This window comes from Moschus berezovskii, chromosome 1 (assembly GCF_049115385.1).
Source record: "Moschus berezovskii isolate FMDL1 chromosome 1, NW_MosBer_1.0, whole genome shotgun sequence".
In the NCBI taxonomy this organism is placed as follows: domain Eukaryota; kingdom Metazoa; phylum Chordata; class Mammalia; order Artiodactyla; family Moschidae; genus Moschus; species Moschus berezovskii.
Window position 1 is genome coordinate 119,682,083 of NC_142460.1, and position 25,212 is coordinate 119,707,294.

General features: G+C 35.8%; 1 protein-coding gene across 2 annotated transcripts in view; it reads right to left on the reverse strand.

Annotated features, from left to right (window-relative positions):
- Positions 1-471: 471 nt before the first annotated feature.
- The window catches only part of PRKCI (protein kinase C iota), a 106,023-nt gene continuing 81,282 nt past the window's right edge, over positions 472-25,212 (reverse strand). The window contains exons 8-18 of one of the 2 annotated variants that reach the window (XM_088839224.1): positions 24,410-24,468; positions 21,241-21,417; positions 20,703-20,800; positions 19,971-20,057; positions 17,884-18,019; positions 12,288-12,375; positions 11,092-11,217; positions 9,638-9,717; positions 7,950-8,039; positions 7,107-7,222; positions 472-3,426 (exon numbers count right to left, since the gene is read on the reverse strand). In XM_088839224.1, the coding sequence (XP_088695350.1) occupies positions 3,339-3,426; positions 7,107-7,222; positions 7,950-8,039; positions 9,638-9,717; positions 11,092-11,217; positions 12,288-12,375; positions 17,884-18,019; positions 19,971-20,057; positions 20,703-20,800; positions 21,241-21,417; positions 24,410-24,468 (1,145 nt within the window). In that variant the 3' untranslated portion in view covers positions 472-3,338. The remainder of the gene's footprint in view (positions 3,427-7,106; positions 7,223-7,949; positions 8,040-9,637; positions 9,718-11,091; positions 11,218-12,287; positions 12,376-17,883; positions 18,020-19,970; positions 20,058-20,702; positions 20,801-21,240; positions 21,418-24,409; positions 24,469-25,212) is intronic. The other variant, XM_088839218.1, reaches the window with a different exon arrangement.

The following is a 25,212-nucleotide window of genomic DNA, read 5'->3' on the forward strand; positions in this document are numbered from 1 at the left end:
AACAACCAAATGTATGGTTTGGTATAGGGGATATTTGGGGCTTCCTGGGTGGCTCAGACCATAAAGAATCTGCCTGCAGTGCCAGAGAGCAGGGTTCAGTTCCTTGGTCAGGAAGATCCCCTGGAAGAAGGCATGGCAACCCGCTCCAGTATTCTTGCATGGAGAATCCCATGGACAGAGGAGGCTGGTGGGCTAGTCCATGGGGTCATAAAGAGTTGGACACAGCTGAGCAACTGAACACGCATGCACGCATAGGGGATATTACAATAAAAATAATAGAAAAGACACAGGAAATCAGTCTTTGGTGGTTTTAATATACCAGCTCTAGCTATCTCACAAGTCAATAAAAAAAAAAAGAAAAGCACTTTGAATTTCATTCTCCTTGTAAAAGAAAAGAAAGGTTAAGTAATGTTGAAGAGGTTTGGAAGCGTGAGACGCCAGGCTCATGCTTGTTTATATAAGAACACTAGCTACAACTGAGAAAGTTCTGGAACTCTAGAATAGATCACTGTAGAACATACTGTTCTGTTTAAATTTAGTTTTAAAACTAGTTAAAATGCTCTCTCTTCAGCTGATTTTTTACTAATTTGTTTTCCAACATAAGAGATGCATAGACGGGTGAGTTTAAAAATACACTGAACAATATTTTATGAGTAAATGTCTACAATATGGCATGAGAACTACCAGAATGCTGCTCTAAGTACAGCAAAATTCCAAACTCTAAAATTTTCATTTTTCTTCTTGAACCAATTTTGAATACACTTTTGTACTTACACAAAACTCTGATACACTACATAGTAAACATGCTCCAATCCTGATGAGTATTAAACACTTTATTTAAAGATTTTAAAGTAAAATTTAAAAAAAGTATACAAATACAGATTACATTAAACCAAGGCAGTATTCTACATGACAAAAATCAAAACAAAAAAATTATTTTAAGTAAATGTACAGGTACTAAACAAGCATAATACCTGAAATCCTTTTCAGGCTGCAGACACAGAAAATGATTTGACCACATACATGCTTATGTAAAATAAATTTTTTCTTAGAACACCAAAATTCCAATCATTCTGTCAACTTAGTCCCCTGGTGAGTATTTGAGACAACTTCTATGCAATATAAAAAGAACTGTCATGGCACATAAGGACTACAAAAAAACAAAATATAGTTAAAAACATATTTGTAATTCAATTCTGTATAAAATATACACAGTAAATCTTAGTTTAAAAAAAAAATTTAAAAAAAGGCCACCCTGAATAACGGTTAAAACCTCATCACAGAAAAACGTCTCATCATTTGTAACATTGACAGAAAACTGATGTATTTTTTTAGGAGATAACTAACTTGAAGTCAATTATTCAAAATTTATTTGAAATTGTAGATAAGATAGTAACTATCTAACCCTTCTCAAAATGTTTTATCATTGAGTATTCTTTCTAATATGTAACTAAGGACAAAATAAAAGTAACTAAAAAAAAAAAAACTGCTTCTCAAACTGAGGTCCCAAGACCCAACAGAATTCTAAGGTGGGTCCAACAATGTGCTTTTTATAACAAACTTACTAGGTGATTATTCCACATTCTAAAATTTGAGAACAACTGTCCTAAGGAAAATAGTACCACTTAAAAGTAAGGTCATAGAGTATTTTCTGACATGTCAAAAATTTTTATAAATTTATGATTTGAAGTAAATACTGTTTTTTGTCCTAAAACGAGTTTCAGGCCTTAAGAGAAACATATATACTTCTTAAATAAACATGTGAACTATATAAACATTTCCTTTGAGGTTTCACTGCTTTCAGACTTATTCAAAGAAAAGAGAGTAGTACACGGACAGAAACTTTGGAAAAATTACATTTCAAATGAAATGTAGCAACCCCGTCAAAAAAGAGACAATTTATTAAATGCCTACATATACTAAGTCATTTTAAATTTAAGACTAGATATCTTTCCTAAAAGTTACATTTTACTAAGATTGGACATTTATAAGTAATTTAAATGATCATGCTTATTTTTTAAGTCCCTTTTCATAAAAAAATATTTAAAAATAAACAACAGGACACTATCATTGGCATCACTTTAAATAATAATTGTTAAGCACTAATATTAAAAATAATCTGAAGAACTCTGCCCCTGAAATGTATTCTACTCTGATTACATGTATTAGCTACTTCACTAAAACTCACTTAAGCAGTTGGAACTGTGATGAGTGTGAGTGTGTGTGCATATCCTGAACATTTATTCATGTTTATTCTTTTTTCTTGAATTTCATTGAAGGCTCCAAAACAAGATATGAAAGTATGGTTTGGGGAAAAAACAAGCATGGTTAAGACACTATTTGGAAGATAAATTATTTTCCTGTATACTGAATTACAAGGAAAAAATAGTATACATTCTGTGTCCACTGGATAATGGAGTGCTCTTACAAGTTTCTGGTAACAAGCTAGTGCTTCCTTATTATTTTGATCAAAACACAAAAAAGAGACTGTAGGATTTACTTGCCAATAAAAAATATTACCATTGCACTTTTGTGTGTCTGTTTTAAGTTTTTTTTTTTTCCTTTTTATATACTGAGAAGTATTCCACTTAACAGAATCCTGGGTTCTCTGAACTACATTTATTAACATTCCAGTTACAGTTCCCACTGCAGGGACAAACTCAGAAGCTAACCCCTCACCATAAAAGAAATCATTTGAATCAGTTTTTCAAAGCCAGTGAGCTAATAATTTGGAATCTGGTTCTTAATAAAATGTGCCCATTCTCTTCCTCAGAAGAATCTGTATTCCTCAATTCTAAGCAAGCAACATCTTGTATTATTAATACTTGTTGCCTTAAAAATCAATAAGTTAATCTTCGAAGGCAATGACAGAATTTACAGATGAATTTTTAAACATGAAGAACTCAGAAAGTAACAGGTAATATAACAAGTTGTATTTTGAATTACTCTTTTATTCCAAAATTAAATACTTAAATGACCTCATGAATATGACAAAAGTCATAGGTTTATGATATAACCCCACCATGTCCCTTAATGCAACAGACACTCTTTTTAGTAAGCATTTCCTTTGAACAAAAAAGACAACTTTATTATTCATCAATAGGTTGCTGGATTACCAGTGTAACTAAATTTTGACACGATTGTCTGGAAAGTAGTTTCATTTTTTTCGTAGTTAAACTGAGATGTAATCACTGACTCTTATAGCCAACAACAGAAGTTACTGAGTGTTTTTTCTGTAGGTGAAAAATATAAAATGGTTCATTGCATCCAGACTGGTAACAAGTTTATCCATGCATTAAATGGCAACACAAGCAAAATGTACAGTTGAGCAGGGAGGATCAGACACATTCTTCTGCAGACATCAAGAGAGGATTAATGTACTCAAAACCTTCAAATTCAGACTGATCGATCTTCCTCACAATGTCACTGTTGAAAGAAAAATAATGTTTACCATCAAGATTTCTTCGATTTTTTTTTTACTTAAATGGTAAAATAAAAATAAGGCTAATGTATAAGTTATGGGGGAAAAATCTACAAGTTTTTAGATTAACCCCCAAACATTTTCTAGAAGAATCAGCAGTACTGAAAATCAGAAAAGACTTATAATCCCACGAGCAAGTTTGGAACCAAAAGGTAGTCCAAAACTGAAGACTGGGAATAAAAAAGGCACAAATAGTCACAATCTGAGGTAATCTTAACTTCTGACCTAAACAACATTAATAATTATAGGTGAAAACCCAGGTCTGAATCAGCATGCAATTCAGTGGACTGTATAGGCCATGGGGTCGCAAAGAGTCAGACATGACTGAGCAACTTTCACTTCACCAACCAGATGGAAGATGGTGAAGAGAAATCCCAGAAGTTAACCAAAACGAAAAAAAAAAAAACCGAGGAAGTACTCTGAAAGATCCAGAGGGACCGCCACAGGGAGGCAGTGGGTCACTGGGAGCAGAGAGGCTGGCATTCTGGTACACTGGGCTTCTAGGTAAGTATACAAGAGTATTACCAACAAATATTTTAGTACTTAAATGTACCTATCATACTGCAGAGAACAAAGCTACACAGGATATGGCCCCTTCCTTCAAGAGGGAAGGTACGTCATATAACAAAACAGTACCCGCTAAGTCCCCTACACGACAAGCTAAGCCCTGCTCTAACCACAGTTCTAAAGAAAAAGGTGACTTCTACTTGGCAAAATCAAGAAAGGCAGCATCATTCCACAAACACTAACTGAATGGAATTAAGAAAGACTATGGTGAGTCTGGGGAAATGTCAGTAATTTATTAGAGTTGGAGCACAGGAATAGAAAGGTGTTGAGTGGCAGAGGATGCGGGAAGGAAGGTAATGGCTAGCTCAAAGAAGCCAGTGATGGCAACACTAAAGAGGTCCATCGTGATCTATCAAAGGTCTGACTACATCTGAGGGAGCTCTGAAAGATGCGGAAGATTTCAACAGGTGAAAAGGAAGGCGGAACAGAGAGGAAACGTTAACAGCATGCTTTCAGGGAATGGTGGGTAACGGAGCCTGATGAAAACACGGCGCTTGTGTTACAGTGAGAGATATGGCTAGAAAGTCATGCTCAAGCAGATGGTGGGAGACTAATTACCCACCAAGGGGATGGATTTTACCTGCTAGGCAAGGTACGAGTTTACTGAAGGGTTCTGATTAAAGGAGTTGGTACTCTGTATGTACCGAACGGGTTGCAAAGTAAAGAAGGAGCCAATTAGAAATGACATAAGTGATGAAGTAAAGGAAAAAGAGACAAGAACTTGGCAGCTGAAGGTATTATACAGTTTGGTAAGGAAAAGTTGGAGTCAACAACCACTGACTCAGATAACTGAATCTGAATAAAGGAATACATGCTGGTACAGTGAGCAGAAAAGGGTAAATAAAAACAAGGACCTGATGAGAACTTTTTACACTTCAGATGTCTGAGGTGCTTGTCTGACAAACGAGGAGAGATGTTTGAACTATTAAGGGGAAATGAAGCTCAGAGGAGATAACAGGGCGGTGGCTCAGAGCTTTAGAAAACATCGTTCATTTATTCTTTACAGCAACCTTGGAAGCAGGCAATATGAGTAGACACAGGCTCAGAGACGTTATGTAACTCAGACCCAGGGGACCCTGTTGGTAAGAGGTGGTGAGGGGATTCAAATTCCCATCTTTTGATTAAATCCAGTGCTCCTTCTAATACACACTGCTGTGAGAAATAATGACAAAAGGCACTATGCTAAGTACTGCACATTCAAAAATGATCAAGGCTTACTGTCTACTAGTGCCTTTAGTTCAACAATTATTTGCCAATTTAGCAGGGAGGCATTAAACAGCTGGTATCCATGCTATGGGGCTGGCTGAAATCTCCAAGGTATAAACTGCATGTAGCAAAGAGAAGGCAGTCATGAATAGAATCATGGTGCATCCTAGTCTCAAGGGGACAGGGTAAATAAGATGACAGGTGGTTAAAGGGATAATGCAGAACCAGGATGGACAGCGCCAACTAAAGCAGGCCATCAGTGTCAGATGCTTTACAGACATTGGAGGAGACGGGGCAGATCAAAAAATGTTTTAAAATCTAGAAATTAAGAAGCCAATTCAACCTTTAAAAGCTTGAAGAGCAGGTTCAATTGTAAGAGGTTAAAGTGTTGGCAGCAAGAAAGAGTAAGACAATGTTGACTACTTTGAAGGAATCTAATAGAGACACTGCTTATTTATTTTTCTTTTATTACCAGAAGCATCTATTAACTATTTTTGAAAAAGCTTGAAGATGAAAAGAAGATGAGAGAAAAATGTGGTGACTCAAAGAACTGGGGAAAATTACCATATTTGAGCATATTTATAAGCAGAGAGAAGTTGGAAAAGAGAAACTAAGGAAGGTGAAGTAATGGGGATAACTGACACAATGAATCCTGGAGGAAATGAAGGAAACAGATTGAGGAAAGTGGGAGGGTACCCCACGCATAAGAAGGACAGCCTTCCAAGAAGCAGGAAGCAGCAAAAGTTTGGGAAGAGTTAGAGAGTAATTCTGAGATGCAAGGCAGTCTGGTGATGGCTGGAAAGGGAGCAAGCTCACAGCAGGGAGGTCTCAACCCTGGCAGTCCACTCAAGGCAAGGTTAATCCACTTAGAGTGATGGAGGCAGGGGGAGGGCTGAAGGCTTCTAAAATGTAGAGAGTTTGGAACAGTTGCGGTGAGGAATGTGATAAGAACTAACCAGATGTTAAAGTAAAATGACTGCCAAGCAGAAAGGGCTTCCATGACAGGACAGAATGAATCGGTAACAACAGCTGAAGGATCAAATATCCCAAGTTATTCTAAGCCATATCTTTAAAAGATATAAACACAAAAAGTATGTCAGATCACTGCTGCCTGGATCTGACACACTGATGTAATCTTTTTAAAAGGTAATTTGGCAATACATATCAAGAGCTTTAAAAACTTCATACCCTTTGACCTAATTCCCCTTCTAGGAATATATCTAACCTCATGCGAAGAGTTGACTTACTGGAAAAGACTCTGATGCTGGGAAGGACTGGGGGTGGGAGGAGAAGGGGACGACAGAGAATGAGATGGCTGGATGGCATCACCGACTCAATGGACATGAGTTTGAGTGAACTCCGGGAGTTGGTGATGGACAGGGAGGCCTGGCGTGCTGTGATTCACGGGGTTGCAAACAAAGAGTCGGACACGAGTGAGCGACTGAACTGAACTGAATACTCAGGAACTCAGACCACGATGGTCACTATCACAATGGGAAACAGTGCAGTGCAGTGCAAAGAGCACAGGCCTTAGTCAGACTTGGGTTTGAATCCTGGCTCTGTCAACTCACAGCTGCATAACCTTGCTTAATCTCTCTGAGCCTCGGTCTCCTCGTCTGTAAAATGAAGAGGATGACAACGAGGTTTGTAAGACTGCTGTGAGAATCAGAAACAATATGTGTCAGCAAAGTAGAAAATGACAAGTACTGTTTTTATAACTGTATAATTCAAATGTCCTGTAACTGGATGATTAGATAAAATAAGATAATCTGATCATGGAACACTGTGTAGTTATTAAAAAATGGGACTATCAGAGCACTTTAAAAATATTTCAGTCTACAGAAATACTTACTCATCATCAGGAGTGAGCTGGACAGGTTCATTAGTAAACTGAGAATCAAAGTTGTCCAAACCAAATTCCCCAGAAATATTTGGTTTAAACGGAGGTACCACCTGCTTTTGCTCCATCTAGAAGAGACATAATGGATGACAGCTCAAGCCCACATTCTTAGAAAAATTCCACCTCTGTGTCTCTCCTCAGTCCTCAGGTATTTCCCAGTCTTATTATTAAAGTGAGTCCCTGGGCCTGGTTCTATGATATTCATATGACGAAATAATTTACAAATCTGAATACTGATGTAGGCCCCAATACTACTACAACCTGCTCCATTAAATTAATATTCTAAGTTTTCACAGTTTCAAATGCTTTTTAAAAAGCACTTAGAACTTTGTTGTTTTCTATCATTTAAACTGCTTTTAAAACAACAAAATTCTGTAACGCAATTATCCTTCAATTAAAAAATAAATACATTTTTAAAAAAGCACCTTAGAGAGTGGTTTTAAGTTATTTAAGCTGTGATACACTGGTTTTTCAATATTCTTTTACATTAATAAATTTTGGCCCAAGAAAATAATAGGGTGCTGAAGGTCCAATACTTTGGCCACCTGATGCCAAGAGCTGACTCATTGCAAAAGACTCTGATGCTGGGAAAGATTGAGGGCAAGAGAAGGGGACAACAGAGGATGAGATTATTGGGTGGCATCACCAACTCAATGGACGTGAGTTTGAGCAAACTCTGGGAGACAGTGAAGGACACGGAAGACTAGTGTGTTGCATTCCATGGGGTCACAAAGAGTCGGACAGGACTTAGCAACTGAACAACAACAATATATAAAACAATCAAAATTTACATACCATATCCCAATCAACATTTCGGAAGAATGGGTGTCCCTGAATATCAGCAAATCCTGTTTGTGGATGACAACCCAATCGTTCCTTTGGGTCCTATGGTGGAAATGTTTCAAGAGCTGGGTGAATACTCTGCTTCAGAATAAATCACCTTTGTGACCTGTGTTTTGTGTCTGTTATATGATACCTTTATGTCTGAAATCAGAATGGTCTACCTTTCATGTCTAGAAAATATAACACTAGATACTCAAAGGAGTATCTGATGCTTGTGACAAGCAAGATTTCCTCACAGCTCTTCTCCAGCTATCCTTGTAACTCAAGTGGAGAGATGTCACCACACCTTGCTAAAGAAAAATGGGAAGAAGACAAAGAGAGCAGCAGAATTATTTGGACAGCATCCAACTCTTTCTTTGACACGGGCTGGAGTGATACTCCAAACACACAAACCCCAATTTGTTTTTAGCTCAATTTAAAAGCCCTGTGTCCAATTATAGCAACAAGTGTAATTTGTGTACAACAATGATACAACCATTATCTGAATCACTGGACTGAGAAGCAGCCTGCAAATTATACAACTATCGTGAATGAGAACATGTTCCCATTTTCCTCTGTGGCAAAAGGCATTCTGCTTTGCCTACTGGCACTTCTCACCTTCATTTTTAACTGTGTTAAAGCTAAGGTTTCCAGTTTAAATCTTTCCTCACATAACAAACTCATTTAAAACAAGCTTGAATTTCTTATTTTATTAAAACTCATTATCTTATTTATCTCAGAAGATAAACGCACATCAACCTACTTTCTAACCTACCATTTCTTTTTAAATAAGATTTTTAAAGTAAGAGGATGGAAAACTGGTTGGTGGTGTGGAAAAAAACCTACACATTTGGTGTTAGAGTGTTATGAATAAAAATAATTCAGTCATAATTTTAGATCCTAAAACTTTTCTAGAGACTTCCCCAGTGGTCCAGTGGCTAAGACTCTGTGCTCCCAATGGAGGGGTCCTGGGTTCAATCCCTGGTTAGGGAACTAAAAACCTACATGCTGTAACTAAGACCCAGTGCCAGCAAATAAAATAAAGATATTAAAAAAAAAAAATCTTCTAGCCTATCAACTGCAACAAACAATGACAGAATGGTGTTCAGATTTTTTAAAGAGACAACATTTCAGCATTTTATTTTTTTCTGAATATTATCTAATTATAGGGTGTGATAAGAGAATTTGCAGAACACTACTGCACCAAGTACTCAATAAGTTAAAACATTCTATAATAATAATCTAAAGGAAACTGAAAAAATAGAGATGGAGGTACAATTGAGGCTATCCCCAAAGATGCACTAATTGAGCACATGGTATTTTTTGTTTACATTAAAAACACCACATGTATGGGCCCACACACTCTGGAGCCTATAACAAGAGAAGTCCCTGAGTGCCACAATCAGGCAAGAGTCCATGCACCACAGTGAAGACCCAATGCAGCCAAAAAAACAAAACAAAGCAAACACCATACGTAATATAAAGCTAGGGGCACCAGGATCTCATTCTGTCAAGGTACGCTTTGGTGAAGAGACAAGTTCCAGATCTAATGGAAAAACTATACACTTTGATGTTTTGGAATTTTATGTTGTCTGAAACTCTCCTTACCAGTGCTATTTGTATAGAGATAAATCACTAATGATTTTATATACAATTTATACCTTGTTGAGGAAGCTCTTCAGGACACTTGCAGCTTTTACAGATAAAGAACGCGGTATGCGAATTTGTTTTTCCAAAATAACTAGAAAGACAAAATTTACAGTGTTATTAACTTTCACAGGGTTTTCACCTTTATATTTTTATTATATTTAAGGCATTCTAGCGGAAAAAACAGACATTACAAACACTATCTAAGCATCTTGTGTACCTTCTCAGTCCTAGCCCTCTCCTTCCTACTCGGAGACAGCCTCTACTCTCAACAGTTTTGATCACTACATGCGTATGTTTTATTCTTTGACTACCTTACTGTGTCTGTTGCCTTATCTGTAAAATTGGAATAAAAAGAATACCTGATTCATAGAGGTGTTGATACTGTTTTCTATTTAGTTGCTAAGTCGTGTCTGACTTTTTTTAGACCCCATAGACTGCAGCCAGGCTCCTCTGTCCAGGGGATTATTCAGGCAAGAATACTGGAGTGGGTTGCCATGCCCTCCTCCAGGGGATCTTCCTGACCCAGGGATGGAACCTACATCTCCTGCATCTGCAGGCAGATTCTTTACCACTGAGCCACCAAGGAAGCCCTCATAGGAGAGTTATAAGGTTTAAACAGGTTAGTATCTGTAAAATGTGTGGCATATATTACTATATTTGATTGTATTAGACTTTGCCAAATTATTTCCCAAAGTTGTCATGTCAGTTTTCACTCCATTTACCAGAGTTCCCGTTGCTTCATATCCTCACCAGCACTGTTATTAACCCTTACCAGCACTGGTGTTGTCAGACTTTAAAATTTTTGCCAAATGTGTAGGTATGAGATGGAAGTCCATTAATTTTTAATATGCACACCCTTAATTTAGGAGGTTAAACGTCTTTCCAGGTTTTCCACAGCAAGCTAGATTTCCTATTACATGAAATATCTATTCATTTTCTGTGATGGCCTTAGTCATTAAATGTAGAATTTTATGGCAATTTTTGCACTTCTTTGGACTGTGTGTTCGGGGTCCTTGTGCTTGTCTGCTTGTTTCTCTTCTGTTCAGTTCTTTGTATTTCCAATTGTGGAGCTTTTTCCTTCACCTTTTGATCCTTTTTATCTCCTTAGTACTCTGCCTTTTCCCATTATTGCTCTTGGATTTATGCATTCAGCATTGTGGTCCTGGTGAAAAGACTGCCCTCTCCAGCCACACAACTCCTTCCTCCAATCTCTGTGATGTACAAGCTGAAGTCACATCTTTGTTGTTTCTGAGTATGAGAAGGTAACTGGCAAATGGGACCAAAAACTAGGCAGTAGAAGGATAGATCAAAACAACAAAAACAAACTCAAAGCCTCATGTGTTCAGGGGTAATATTGTCCAGATTATTCTTCCTCTTTCTTACTCAAAAGTAATAACTATAGCTGTCTTCATTCATGCTTTAGGATGGGTTATTCACAGAGACTCTGTAAAATACTGCAAATTACCTTGAAAAAGATAATCCTCTGTGTTTTGATCAGGGTTATCGGAGCTCCCAACAATATCAAATGGAGACCTTCCTGCCATCATCTCAAACATTAGTACTCCAAGAGCCCACCAGTCGACACTGAAACCTTCAAAATGAAATTTTAAAGCAATAAATTATCCATTCTACATTCTAAAATGTTAGTAATTTGAGATTAATTTTATTACATAATTAAAAAAATAAACATAATGAAAAAGCAAACTTGAAATGCATTATAACGATCATGGCAGGCATCAAGGATTACAAGAACATTTCACTTATCAAAGAAGGGAGGTAACTAATTGACAACTTTAAAAATAAAATATAGAAAATGAAACATGAGTTTCTCTTCCCAAATATGTTTGTTGGTTACACTAAGTTGTGGAGACCAATATGTCTATGCCAGGTTATACAATTATCCTGTACACTTTGTCCCACCAAATATGTTTGTAATTCCAGACTCAAGAGCCTGCCTCTAATACTTTGTTTTTAGGACACAATTAAATTGCATTTGAAATAACCTTGCTTGGTGTGAAACTTGATCTTCTGCTACCCGATTAAAGATCCTGAAAGGACTTTGGAACCAGATTATAAGCAGCTATCAGAAATGGCCATCCTCCTTTACAACTGCTGAAATCAAAGGGCCAGAACCCAAAGGGCCAAATGTTTTCTTAAGATAAACACAACCTCTGGTTTCTGACAAGCAGGGAATCTTTCCTCCCATCTTCCAGATTCCTGGGAGAAATACCCCAGGAAATCTGAACAATCTTACAAAAGTTTATGATTCTGAAATTACATGGTTGATTAAATCACAACTCTGCCACTTTCCTGCTACATGACCTTGGGCAAGTTATTTAACTTTTTTGTCTACCAGTTTCCTTGTTTGTAAAATGCAAATTAATTCTGCTTATCTCACAGGGTTATTAAGAGGATTAGATTCAAACTGCTTAGCATAGTACCAGTACTCTTAAGCTCTTGCCATATTCAAATTGACATCCCCAAATACTATCAAAGTCCCACTGTTTCTGATTTCAGAATTTGGAGTTTTTAGTAGGCTTTAAATCAAGAAAGTTTATGTTAATAAGCTTAGTACTGAAATACTGTAGTATACGATAATGCAATTGGTATCACATCTAACCACCCTTCCATCACATGGCCAAAATACCACCAAATTATTACCATAATCTTCTCCTCTTAAGATTTCAGGAGCGATGTAATTAGGAGTACCACAGAAAGTGCTAGTTGTATCTCCTGGCCGTAATCCTTCCTTTCGTTTAAAAAAAAAAAAAGGGAAGAAAATAATAAGATGCAAAATTTGTTTTAAATTAACCTCTTTTATTTCATTTTCATATAAGGTTAGCATCTATAGGTAGTATATTGAGCTTAAATAAAACATCACTAGCACAGCTGCCTTTCTTATTAAAACCACAGGTTGCTACTAAATACCTTAAAGAAAACTTGACCTCATTAGATACGGCAGAATTCAATTAAGATAAAAACTGCATTTAAAATAATTTATATTCAAGCAAAATTATAATATAAAAATTTAAATTACATGAATCAAAGGAAGCATATTTTATGAAGAAGAGCTTTTAAACCCCACGTCGTAATACAACCACTACTGGCATTATGTTGTTTCCCTTCTGGTCATTTCTCCTAAGTCACACATTTATTGGTTTTGTATTTTAACAGCTACAGGGTAGAGGAAATTATGGTAGAACACACTAACGGGTACAAATAGAGAAACTACACAACAACAAATGGAACAATCACCAAGAAGCTAAAACAAACTTGTACACAGCTAAAATACAACGAGTAACAATGGACAAAATAATTAAGAGGATTTCAGAATCTCTGCTATTGTCTGAATGTTTATGTGTCCCTGACACTCACATGCTGCCAACCTAATGTGACAGCACTGGGAGGTGGGGCCTCTGGGGAGGTAATTAGGTCATGAGGTTGGAGCTCCCTGATGGTATTCATGTTCTTATAAGAGAAAGAGAGCTAGCTCTCTGTCTGTCTCCTCACCATGTGAGGATACAATGGGGAGATAGTCATCTGCAAACCAGAAGGGGTACCTTCAGACAACAAAGCTTCCAGAACCTTGAACGTGGACTTCTCAGTCTCCAGAACCATAAGAAATCAATGTTTGCTGTTTAAGCCGCCTAACCTATGATGGAGTTGGTGATGGACAGGGAGGCCTGGCGTGCTGTAATTCATGGGGTCGCGGAGAGTCGGACACGACTGAGCGACTGAACTGAACTGAACTGAACTGAACCTATGATAAACGGTTATAGCAGCCCAGACTGATAGTACAATCCCCAATCATGACAGGTGATTTTTAAAACATCTATATATACTTAAAAAAAAAAGAAAAGAAAGATCATACAGACAAAAAATTAGTAAGCAGAGGGAGATTTGAACAAAAGCTAAAGTTTAAAATATGTATAGTATATACACATACAGAATACATGTATGTGTGTATATGTGTGGGAAAAGGGAAAAAGAGGGAGACAGAGACTTCTTGCATGCAAAATAGAGATTACATATCTTTTTTAAATCTTTATTGATCTCTTTTATTTCCTTTCTTTTTTTGTACTTTACAAAGTCTACAAGCAATAAATGCTGGAGAGGGTGTGGAGAAAAGGGAACCCTCTTACACAGTTGGTGGGAATGCAAACTAGTACAGCCACTATGGAGAACAGTGTGGAGATTCCTTAAAAAACTGGAAATAGAACTGCCATACGATCCAGCAATCGCACTCCTGGGCATACACACCGAGGAAACCAGAATTGAAAGAGACACATGTACTCCAATGTTCATCGCAGCACTGTTTATAATAGCCAGGACATGGAAGCAACCTAGATGTCCATCTGCAGACGAATGGATAAGAAAGCTGTGGTACATATACACATCCTTTTTAAAGTACACTTGGGATACTGACCAAATACAAGGCATAAAGGAAATTTCAACATATTTCAAAGCACTATTATCATTCAGACTATTCTCTGATCAAAAGGAAATTAAATAAGAAATCAACAACAGATAGTCTACCCAAATAGCCAAAGCAATTTGGAGAAAGAAGAACAGCTGGGGAATCGTGTTACCTGACTTCAGATTATACTACAAAGCTAAAGTAATGAACAGTGTGGTACTAGCATAAAAACAAGCATATATATCAATAGAAAAGAAAGTCCAGAAATAAACCAAGCATTTATGGTTAATTATTCTATGACAAAGGAGGCAAGAATATGCAATGGAGAAAAGATAGTTTCTTCAATTAGTGGTTTTGGGAAAACTGGACAGCTATATGTAGAAGAATAAAATTAGAACATTTTCTCCTACCATACACAAAAATAAAATAAAAAAAGATTAAAGACCTAAATGTTAAGATTAGAAACCACAAAACTCCTAAAAGAAAACACAGGCAGAACATGCTTTGCTATATACTGTACCAATATGTATATTTTTTAATCTGTCTCCTAAGCCAAAGAAAACAAAAGCAAAAATAAACAAATGGGACCTAATCAAACTTAAAAGTTTTTGCACAGCAAAGGAAACCATTTATACCATACTACTAGAATATTATTCAGCCACAGAAATGAATGAGATTTTGCCATAAAGAACAACATGTATGGACTTGGAAGGTTCTATGTTTAGTGAAATAAATCAGACAGAGAAACAAATACTGTATGCTATCACTTATATGTGGAATTTTAAAAATAAATCTAATGAATATAAAAAACAACAAAACAGACTCACAGATATAGAGAATAAGCAAGTGGCTACCAGTGGTGTGACTGAAGTAGCAAAATAGAGGTAGGGGATTAAGGGAGATTACATAGCACAGGGAATACAGTCCACATTTTATAACTATAAATGAAGTACAATCTTTAAAAACTGAATCATGATGTACAGGTGAAATATATAATACTGTAAATCAACCACATCTCAATTAAAATGAAAAACAATAAAAGTCTAAATACAAACTGAATAATACTAAATATACAATTAAACATCTGCTTTTTATTTTACTTTGTAAGTATGTAATTTCCCATGTAATTGCAGATTTCCTATTATTAATGACTACAAAATTCAACTCAACATATGTACTAGAAGTCAACTATTTCCCTATTGTTAAATTACATGGTACAAAATTCCAAACAAAAAGAGGGAGAAAATACAGACTAAAAATCAAGTCTTTTTCCCATTCTTGTCTGACATATCCAGTTTCAGCTTCTTAGAGACAACCACTGTTATATGAGGTTCTTATGAATTCCTGCAGAGATATTCCTGGTATGAGGTATGTATTTTTCTTCAGATTTTATACTGTTATATATAATATGAATATAAATATCCAGAAGAAATACTTAGTAGTATATATTGTGACTTCAAGGATTTTTTAAGATTCCTAACAGGGGTATATATGTTATTTTTATATATAGGCATACCATGGAGATACTGCAGTTTGGTTTCAGATCCCAACAATAAAGTAGATATCACAATAAATTGAGTCACATGAATATTTTTGATTTTCCAGTGAACGTAAAAATTATGTGTACACTACACTGTAATACATTAAATGTGCAACAGCATCATGTCTAAAAACAAAATGCATACCTTAACTAAAAGATACTTTAAACACAATATTGTAAATCAAATATATTTCAATACAATTTTCTTTAAAACTTTATTGCTAAAAAATGTTAACCATCGTCTGACAACACAGGGTTGACACAACCTTCAATGCGTGAAAATCACAGTATCTGTGCAGCACAATGAAACAAAGCACAGTTAATCAAGGCATGCCTGTACAAAGAAATATGAATGGATTTAAGTTGTTTTGTATTAATGGCAATGGCTTGACATACAGTGATGGTTTATGACATGCACTTGCGGGGTTAGAGTCAGAGGCAAGGGATGCAGTCTGTTTGTTAAACTGTAAAAGAAGTGTACTAAATCATTCAGCTTTGGACTGGATATCTGAATGTAGGTCCATCAGCTAAATTACTTACAGCATAAAATAGATATTATTATGAAATCCCCCTGCTGATAAAAAATAGCTGGAGGCACATCAATTTATAAAATAGCTAAAGTTTTCGGTCAATAAAAAATCAATATTCATGAAATATTTCAAACATAACTCTGAAGATGTTAATTGCAGTTTTCATATGCCTCCAGTCATCACTATTCTCTGCATTCCTTATATAAAAGCATCTAGTGAGAAACTGAAGAAATTAAATTAAATAAACCTAAAGAAAGCATTTCTGGAAAAACTATGGAAAAAATCTTAGTGTTTTAGATTTCCCAAAGAATAATTATAAGGAAGAGAAATCCATCTAGTATTTGCCTAAGGTCAGACTTTAGGCAAGTTTAAATACCGACTCTTAAGTCAGAAGATAGGAACATTCCAATTTCCAGGGGACTTATTTCCCACAAGCTTTAACATTGAGTGTAAATGTATTAGGTTGGAAAAGAGACCAAGAACTGTTGGTAAGGTCTCTGAACACAAGTTCAAATCCTGGGATCATTTCCTACTAATAACATTAAACAACTCTTGGAGAAGGAGGCAGAAAAGGAGTAAGTGGAACAACCAATTTAAAGAACTACTGGAAAAAAAACCTCTAAAAGATTTATCAAAGATCTTGATTAAATTGATTGAGGATCTCTGGAAAGAATGAGAGTATGTAACAAACCAGTATTATTTTTCATTAAGAGTAACAAAAGATCAAGTAAGTTTTCTTTAATAATATCTTCTAGGCAAAACAGGATGCCCAAATTTCTTTGAATAAAAGAGCCAGGCTGGGATTTCCCTGGTAGTCCAATGGTTAAGAATCCACCTGCCAATGTAGGGCACACAGGTTCAGTCCCTGGTCTGAGAGGATTCTACATGCCACTGGGCAACTGAGCCCCTGCAACACAATTACCGAGCCCACGCACCTAGAGCCTGTGCTCCAGAAGAGAAGCCACTGCAACGAGAAGCCTGTGCACTGCGATTAGAGAGTAGCTCCCACTCACTGCAACTAGGGAAAGCCCGTGTGCAGCAACAAAGACCCTGTGCAGCCAAAAATAAATTTTTAAAAATTTATTAAAAAAAAAAAAAGAGGCAGGCCCTAGAGGCACTTCCCTTAGGTGAATGGGGAAAGGCAGTTAACACATTCACATTCACAGGCTTGCTACCACATTCACCGTGTGAAGGAAATTCTGCCTTGGTTATTTTGACAAGGAGAGTAGTCCCCTACACATTTTCTGAAAAAAGACTGGACCTTTAAATGAAACACTGTTACAAAATGAATAAAACACTCAGAAATAAAGGACATGTCCTGAGAATAAAATTCTTCAGTTTGCTCTATTGTACTTTATGTCAGATACTTAAATATGAAAAAATGTTAGATTCCCTGGGAAAATCTTGAGTGCATTATAGAGTCACAATCAAAAGGCAAAAACTTGGAAGATGATATGTAAGCTGTTGTGCTAAAGTCTGGGATTGTAGATAGTTTTTACCTACAGATTATATTTTATAGTAGCACGACTTTCAAGATAAAAATATATAGACAATAAAAAGAAATGAACTTTTATAGCACATGTAACTTCATAGAAAATGTGGAATTTCATAAATGGAAAGGAGATCAGTACAGCTGTCTCTGTTTAAGATAGTTTTTGCCATTTTAGCACAAAGTAGCAACTATTTCCCCAGTTGTGAATGTAAAGTTATTTGACCAAAACAATTTCCTGAGCTGCTGAGATCTTCTCAATAACTAGAAACTTCCCTCACCTTACACATGCCATAGTCAGTGAGTTTAATGTGTCCTTCAGAGTCCAGCAACACGTTGTCCAATTTCAAATCTCTATAAATTATCCCCCGTTCATGAAGATAATTTAATGCTAGACTGATTTCTGCAGAGTAAAATCTAAAATAAAATGAAAAATTAACTCATTTGATTCAAGTTTTTAAATTGTGGTAAGTTTCTAGAGGAAGGTATTTAAATCCTACTTCCATCTGCAAACCAGAACATCAAAATCACGTCAAAAGATTTTTTTCCTCCCAATGTTTTTAGGAATAATACCAAAACACAAATTGAGGCACCACTTTAAAATAGCTGAGCCCCAAACACAATTATAAAAGTTCCAGTCTAAGTTAAACCCATACTGTTCATAAAGTTTAATTTGAAAGTCTCAAGCAGGGATTCCTAATCTGGGTCCTTGGATGGACTTCAGAATGTCCACACTCCTACAACTGGATACAAAGTTGTATGGACATCTTCTATAGTTTCCATAGTCTTCATCACTTCTCTAAGGGACAAATGACCTTCCAAAAGGCTAAGAACCATTGATTGGTCAAAAATGGAAAGAATACTGAAAGCTGATCACTCAAATAATAAAACCCACACCAAAATTCTGAAAAAGGAGTTAAATTTTTCTACAACAGGAAGACATTTTCAGAACCGCCACCAACTCATTGGTGATTGGAAAATTTTTGACCTGAATAAAGCTGCTTTGGTGAGTATTATCGTGATCATGTTTGGAGATGTGTAATACACACCTTCTACCTACTTAATTCTAAAAACAAGGAACTTGAGCCCTTATCCTGTATCTGGTTCCTACAAAAGCAAAGATGGCATACAACCAGAATGGGTATTTTAATAAAATAAAAACTAGGCTACTTTCGCTTAGTCCAACTGAACAAACAAGGAACAAATACTGGCTATATCCACAATTCAAAATATCATCTGTGGCTTTGCTGTGAAGGGTGACCATTTGTTAAATCTGAAATAAATAATGAGCATACAGTAAATTAAACAACAACAAGATAGATTAATACACCTTATACCTTCCTATAAAATTGAAGGCTATTAACTCGTTTTGGTAAGAAATATCAATGAATAGAAAGATTTCCACTAAATAAGTTATTTTTTTAAAATGAGTCTCTAACCTTTGTTAAATACACATACAAACTCACTTGCTTCCTTTTGGCATTACTCTCGTGAAGTGTAGAAGGGGAGAATTATTTTTAATTATGAGTAAAAAACAAAACAAAATATGGCACTGACGGATTAAACTTCTTATCCAAGGCCATGATCCTTCCCCACCAAAGTCCTTGAAAAACTATTTATTATCTTGTATAATAATATCAAATTAAGGGCAGTAAACAAATGATATTTAATACTCTTTTCTCTTATTAATCAACATATATGGAATCAGAGGGGGGAATGCCAAAGGCAGAATAATTCAGAAACTATAACTATGGAAGAACAGTCAGAATTACATCATAGGTTAAGAGGAATTGTTTCATTACTCTCAAGTATATATGAACAATAACTTTTATTCTATTTTATTTCATTTTATTGGCTGTGCTGTGAGGCATGCCAGAGGGATCTTAGTTCCCTGACAGGAATTGAACCCATGTCCCCTGCATTGAGGGCGCAGAGTCTTAACCACTGGACCACCAGGGAAGTCCCAACAATCATCTTCTAACGAAAAATTGTCAGAGATCACTGCATCTTATAAGATTAATATGTGCTTATAAATTCGTTATTTCAGGGGCTGATACTGAATAGACAAAATATTTGAAAATAATAGAGCTTAGCAGACTAAAGGTTTCCCCTTGAATACTGTTTATACCTCTCAACTGCTTATAATTATATTATTATATATGTAATATATAATGCCATATATGTAATATTACAATATAAATTAACTTTTAGCTCAGCCTCTACATGACTTACAAAGAATTAGTTGGAATCAAAATAAATGATTTATCCACTGTTTTCAACCACTGACATACAAAAAGTCCCAGAACTACTCCTACCAAACAAACACAATAAACAATAAACACAAACAAACAATAAACACAAAACTTACCTGGCATGCTCTTCAGGAAGTTTTCTTTGTCGTTGCATATGAAACATTAAATCTCCTCCATTAACATACTCTATAACAAAGAACAATCTAAAACACGGGAGAGAACACATGAAACCAAGATCCAAAATAAGGCTGTGTCACTTCTGCAGTTTAAACACTACAGAGCCCAATCACAGTACAGAGAGCGTTCTACTAGATTCACCCTTAACAAACATTCCAGGAATTTGGTGGAAACAAAGGGTGACTGGAGTAGAAAGCTGTTTAACCACAGAAGATACAAGAAAGTAAACCAGAAAGACAATAATTCTGTAACTTGCTACTTTCATTCTCAAGTGGTACCACTTGCAATCCAGAACTCTCACTCCCACCCCAACTTTAGACTGTGCAACGTAAGTCACTTCCAATTGTCATTTAAAGTGAAAGAAGTTAGGATTTACCACCTAATTAAACTCTAGGACATTTTGAGTCCTAAAACTAAAATTTTGGTGATATTTAAAAGGTTGAATTTCTACTTTCTCCTGCCATAATTATGACTTTTTTTTTGGTGTAAAGCAGGTAATTTCCTAATGCTGATCCAACAGGAGTTGCAGGCAATTAAAAACACAGTACTGTTGTGTCTCCATGTGATTTCCACTTCAGGAATTACTGTCAAAAGGGATCTTATTGTATCACTTACCAAAATGTTCTTATTGTGTCAAACCCAGGAATCATTCCATTATCTTTCAATCTTACCTGCTTTCTGTCTGAAAGCAAGAATGAAGCCCAACAAGAAAAGGATGATTGGACGCCTGTTCAAAAACATGTTTCTCTGTCTGTACCCAGTCAATATCCTGTTTTAAAACAGGAAAGAAATTTATGTCAAACTAGAATGACAGTATCAAAACTATGACAAATTTGTTCTTAGTAATTCTAATAAATAAATGCAATTATTGACTAACTAGGCTAAACATCAAAAGCATTGATAATCATGAAATAATAATTTATATACAAAAAGAAACTACTACCCAGCAAATCTTTCAATATTATTAAAGAGTCTAGCAAACTTTTACAAAGCTCAAGTACTTTCCCTTGATAATAATATGGTTTGATGTTTATTTTTTTAAAAATCTAATAATCATCAGACAACTTTAAATATATCTTATATATTAAGCAGTCTGAAGCATGTATTTAGAAAAGCAGACTGAAACAATAAGGCACAAACAGTGACATTTTTTCTGATATCATACACTTAAGCCAATGTTTAGAGGTAATAAAACATCATCGTGCTTACCTCATCATCATTGACAAGCTCTTTTTTCACAACTTTCATTGCATAAATACGATCTGTTTTTTTTAATCGCACCAACAGTACTTTAGCATAACTTCCTCTTCCTATTACTCGGAGCAAATCAAAATCTTGAAGACCTAAACTGGAAGAAGCTTTGCCACTTTCCCTGGTGTTCATTGCCTGTTGAGAACATTTGTATCAAAGAGCTATACCCGAAGTATTTTGCATAACACAATATATTTCTAACACCTAGATAAACCTGTAAGATTTTTAAATATTTTCTGATTTAAATTCTTAATTATTTTCTTACATCAACCCAAATGATACAATCACACTACTTAAGAGATACGATAAATTCATGAGTTGAGGTCAGAGGGGTGTTGTTTGGAATGGAGAAGGAGCTGAAACCTGAGAAACTTTAAAAGATGTCTTTAAAAGAATCTGATAACTTTGGGGTATGGAGGCAATGAAGATACAAGCATTAAAAAAAAAAAAAAGACACTAACTTTGGTGGCCAGGAGATTGGAGGTATCACTGATAGAAAAAGAAAGTGTGAGCACAGGATAAGATTGGCAGAGTTGATGAGATAATGAGCTCAATTTTTCACATTGAAGTTAGAAGTTACAGTGAGACATCAAGATGAGTCTGCCAGGAGCTTTATGTATGAAAGCTGAGTTAAAACTACAGGCAGAACACAAGCATGAGGCAGTTTAGTTAATGTAAAACATTCTTATTTACACCATATCAAGGCTCCTTTGGAATGACAGTCAGCCCTGTAATTCATTCACAACCAGAAACTTAGGCTTATGATACTTCACAGAGAAGAGTAAAGATAATCTTTTATTAGATGCCTGCAAAATTCTCGGCGTACAACCAACAGATGTACCCATGAGAATTAAGTATGAATTCTCTGAAGCGAAGAGTATAAACAAAAGCAAGGAGCAACTTTTCAGAAAGATAAACTAGTAAGCACCAATGGCGGGGGGGGGAGTATGAAAACTGAAGGAGAATCATGATCCAAAAGAAAATGTAGAAATAATAATCTGACTTGGGAAACAAGGATAAATAAAAAGGAGTGAAAGAAACCAGATTAGCGCGGATTAAGAATGCAGAAAATGGTAAAAAGATAAAGCAATGTATAGACTAAGTATGATTAATAGGAAACCATAAAAGAGAATCAAACAGAGTGAAGGTAACAGTTTCTTCACATAAACAATAAGTCTGAATGAAATGGCAGAAGCCAGAAAACAGTGGAATGTCACCTTTTAAAGGGCCTAAATCCCCTCTTACCCCCGATGATCTACAATCCTAAAGCCTGTAAAAATAGCCTTCAAAATGAACGTGAAATAAACACATTTTCAGCAAACAAAAACTAAGGAAATCCATCACTAGTTGTTCTCACTGAAGGAAACTGAGTTTTTCGGGAAGAAAGATGATCTCATATGGAAGCAGACACACAGGAAGGACACAGAACAAAAAGAAGAAGATGTGGATAAACCAAAGTGCGGACTGACTGTTCAAAAACACTAACACACAGACATGCAGAATTTTAAAATAGGACAGAAAAAGCACTAAAGGCAAGAAGTGAGCATGAGGGAATTTAAAGTGCCCTAAGGTCCTTGCATATCCTGGAAAATGGTAAACATATTATTAATAATCTGTATTGAATTTAAGTAAGTTAAGGGTGTAAGATGCAATCCCTAGAACAACCAGTAATAAAATAGCAAAAGAATGTCAAACAAACTAAAAGAGATACAAGAAACTGAGATAGGAGATCAAATAGGTAACCAACAGACGTGCTTCAAAACAGTACAGGAGTGAGGGAAGTGAAAGTCGTTCAGTCGTGTCCGACTCTTTGCGACCCCATGTGCCCTGCCAGGCACCTCTGTCCGTGAAATTCTCCAGGCCAGAATACTGGAGTGGGTAGCCGTTTCCTTCTCCAGGGGATCTTCCCAACCCAGGGATCAAACCCAGGTTTCCCACATTGCAGGCAGATTCTTTACTGTCTGAGCCACCAGAGAAACCCAAGAATACTGGAGTGGGTTGCCATTCCCTTCTTCAGGGGATCTTCCTGACCCAGGATTGAACCTGGGTCTCCTGCATTTCAGGCAGATTCTTTACCATCTAAGCCAAAAGGAGTGAGAGAAGCTGGTAGACAAAACACATACAGACAATTGTTTTAACTGGGTAATGGACACAGGGGGTTGTTATAGTATTCTGTTTACTTTTCTTGATACCTGACATTTTCCATAATAAAAAGGTAACCCAAGAGTAAAACATAATACACTTATCAAACAATGGAAAGAGAAAAGGAGGAGGTAGTAAACTAGTTGGGGCGCTAGTGGTAAAGAACTTGCCTGCCAATGCAGGAGACGTAAGAGACACGGGTTTGATCCCTAGGTGGGGAAGATCCTCTGGAGGAGGGGCATGGCACCCCACACCAGTATTCTTGCCTGGAGACTCTCAAGGACAGAGGAGCCAGGTGGGCTACAGTTCATAGGGTCGCAAAGAGTCGCACACAACTGATGCAACTTAGAACAGCACAACACAGTATACTAGTTTAAACCTTTCATGGCCAGAAGTATATAAAGTTGAAAAACCTGAAAAAGAGAGGGAAAAACACATTGTGGACACAACTAGAAAAGATTAAAAAAGGTTGTTTCTCAGAAGTCAAACTGGGAGTGAAATGTGTGAGGCATGCTAAATCTTACCATAAGCTTTTTAAAAAAAATTGGTTATCATTTGAATTCAACATTTTAAATTAAACTGTTTAAAAAACTGATAAACTGCTTAACAGTCAGAAAAAAGATGGGCAGTTAAGATGTTTAATTATTTATACTTTAAATAAACCATTAGTCCGTAAAATGGAAGGATTGAGATTTTAAATAATACCACCAAGTATTTTGAAACACCATTCTTAAGTACATTATAATTTTAGATTATACTACTTTAAAATGAAAATAAGTTATCCCACCACACCAGACTATTTAAATGATATTAGTAATTTAATTAACAAATTAAATCAGAATAAAACTCTAGAATCATTAAAAATCATCGCTGTATTTTTCCAGTATGACCTAAAATTTAAGCAAGTCAGTCTGTCATGTTTTTAAACTGTCACGTGTTATTAAAAAGCTGATGACATAATGTACCATAAGATTAATTATCTTACCTCCTTTTCTTCACCAACTTGGTCCAAACTTTCATGACTTGAAGGATTATATGGAATTACTAAAAACCCAATCCCAAACATTTAAAAAAAAGAAGAAAAACATAGTACACATTAAGTTACACAAAATTTTCTCATTTAATTTTTATTTTTCAATAATTGTTCATCATTTAAAACTGAATATCTGTCCTACTACTAACGAATTATGCATAAATATCAGTTAAATTCTAATCTCTAATGAGGGTAAAGAGAACGAACCAATCAACAGCCACTACTGATTTTAACAAATACTTTTGCTATTTTAAAATATATTTTTCTTCTTTACAAATTCCTTCTAAAAGGGTAACCCTATAAACCCTATTTAATTAGTAAGACTGAGACATAAGAGATGGAGGGTCTCTAGTTTGGACTAGATTGGACTCTAGGTTTCTATTCCTTAAAGCAGCTGGGGCCAAAAAAGCCTATATTTCATATAACTAGCTTCTTCCATGAAGAAGATGCCACATTCTGTCCTAGAAAAAGCCCCTTTTTCTTGATTCACCCCAGATCAGGCTGCCATGTCCCGTGTAATTGCTCTCCAAATTTCTCAGAGACATACTGAAGGCTTTGAATCTACTAGACATTTGAACTCACATGATCTTTTTTGAATTTTCTATACAGCATCTCTGTATCTTTTACATCATTTCTTCATCTCATAATAGTTTTATTTAAAAATGTCACTTGAATAGAGTCAACAGTCCACAAAATCAATATGTCTTCATTATTGAAAAAAAAAAAGATTTAGTATATAAAGAGGTCTCAAAAGA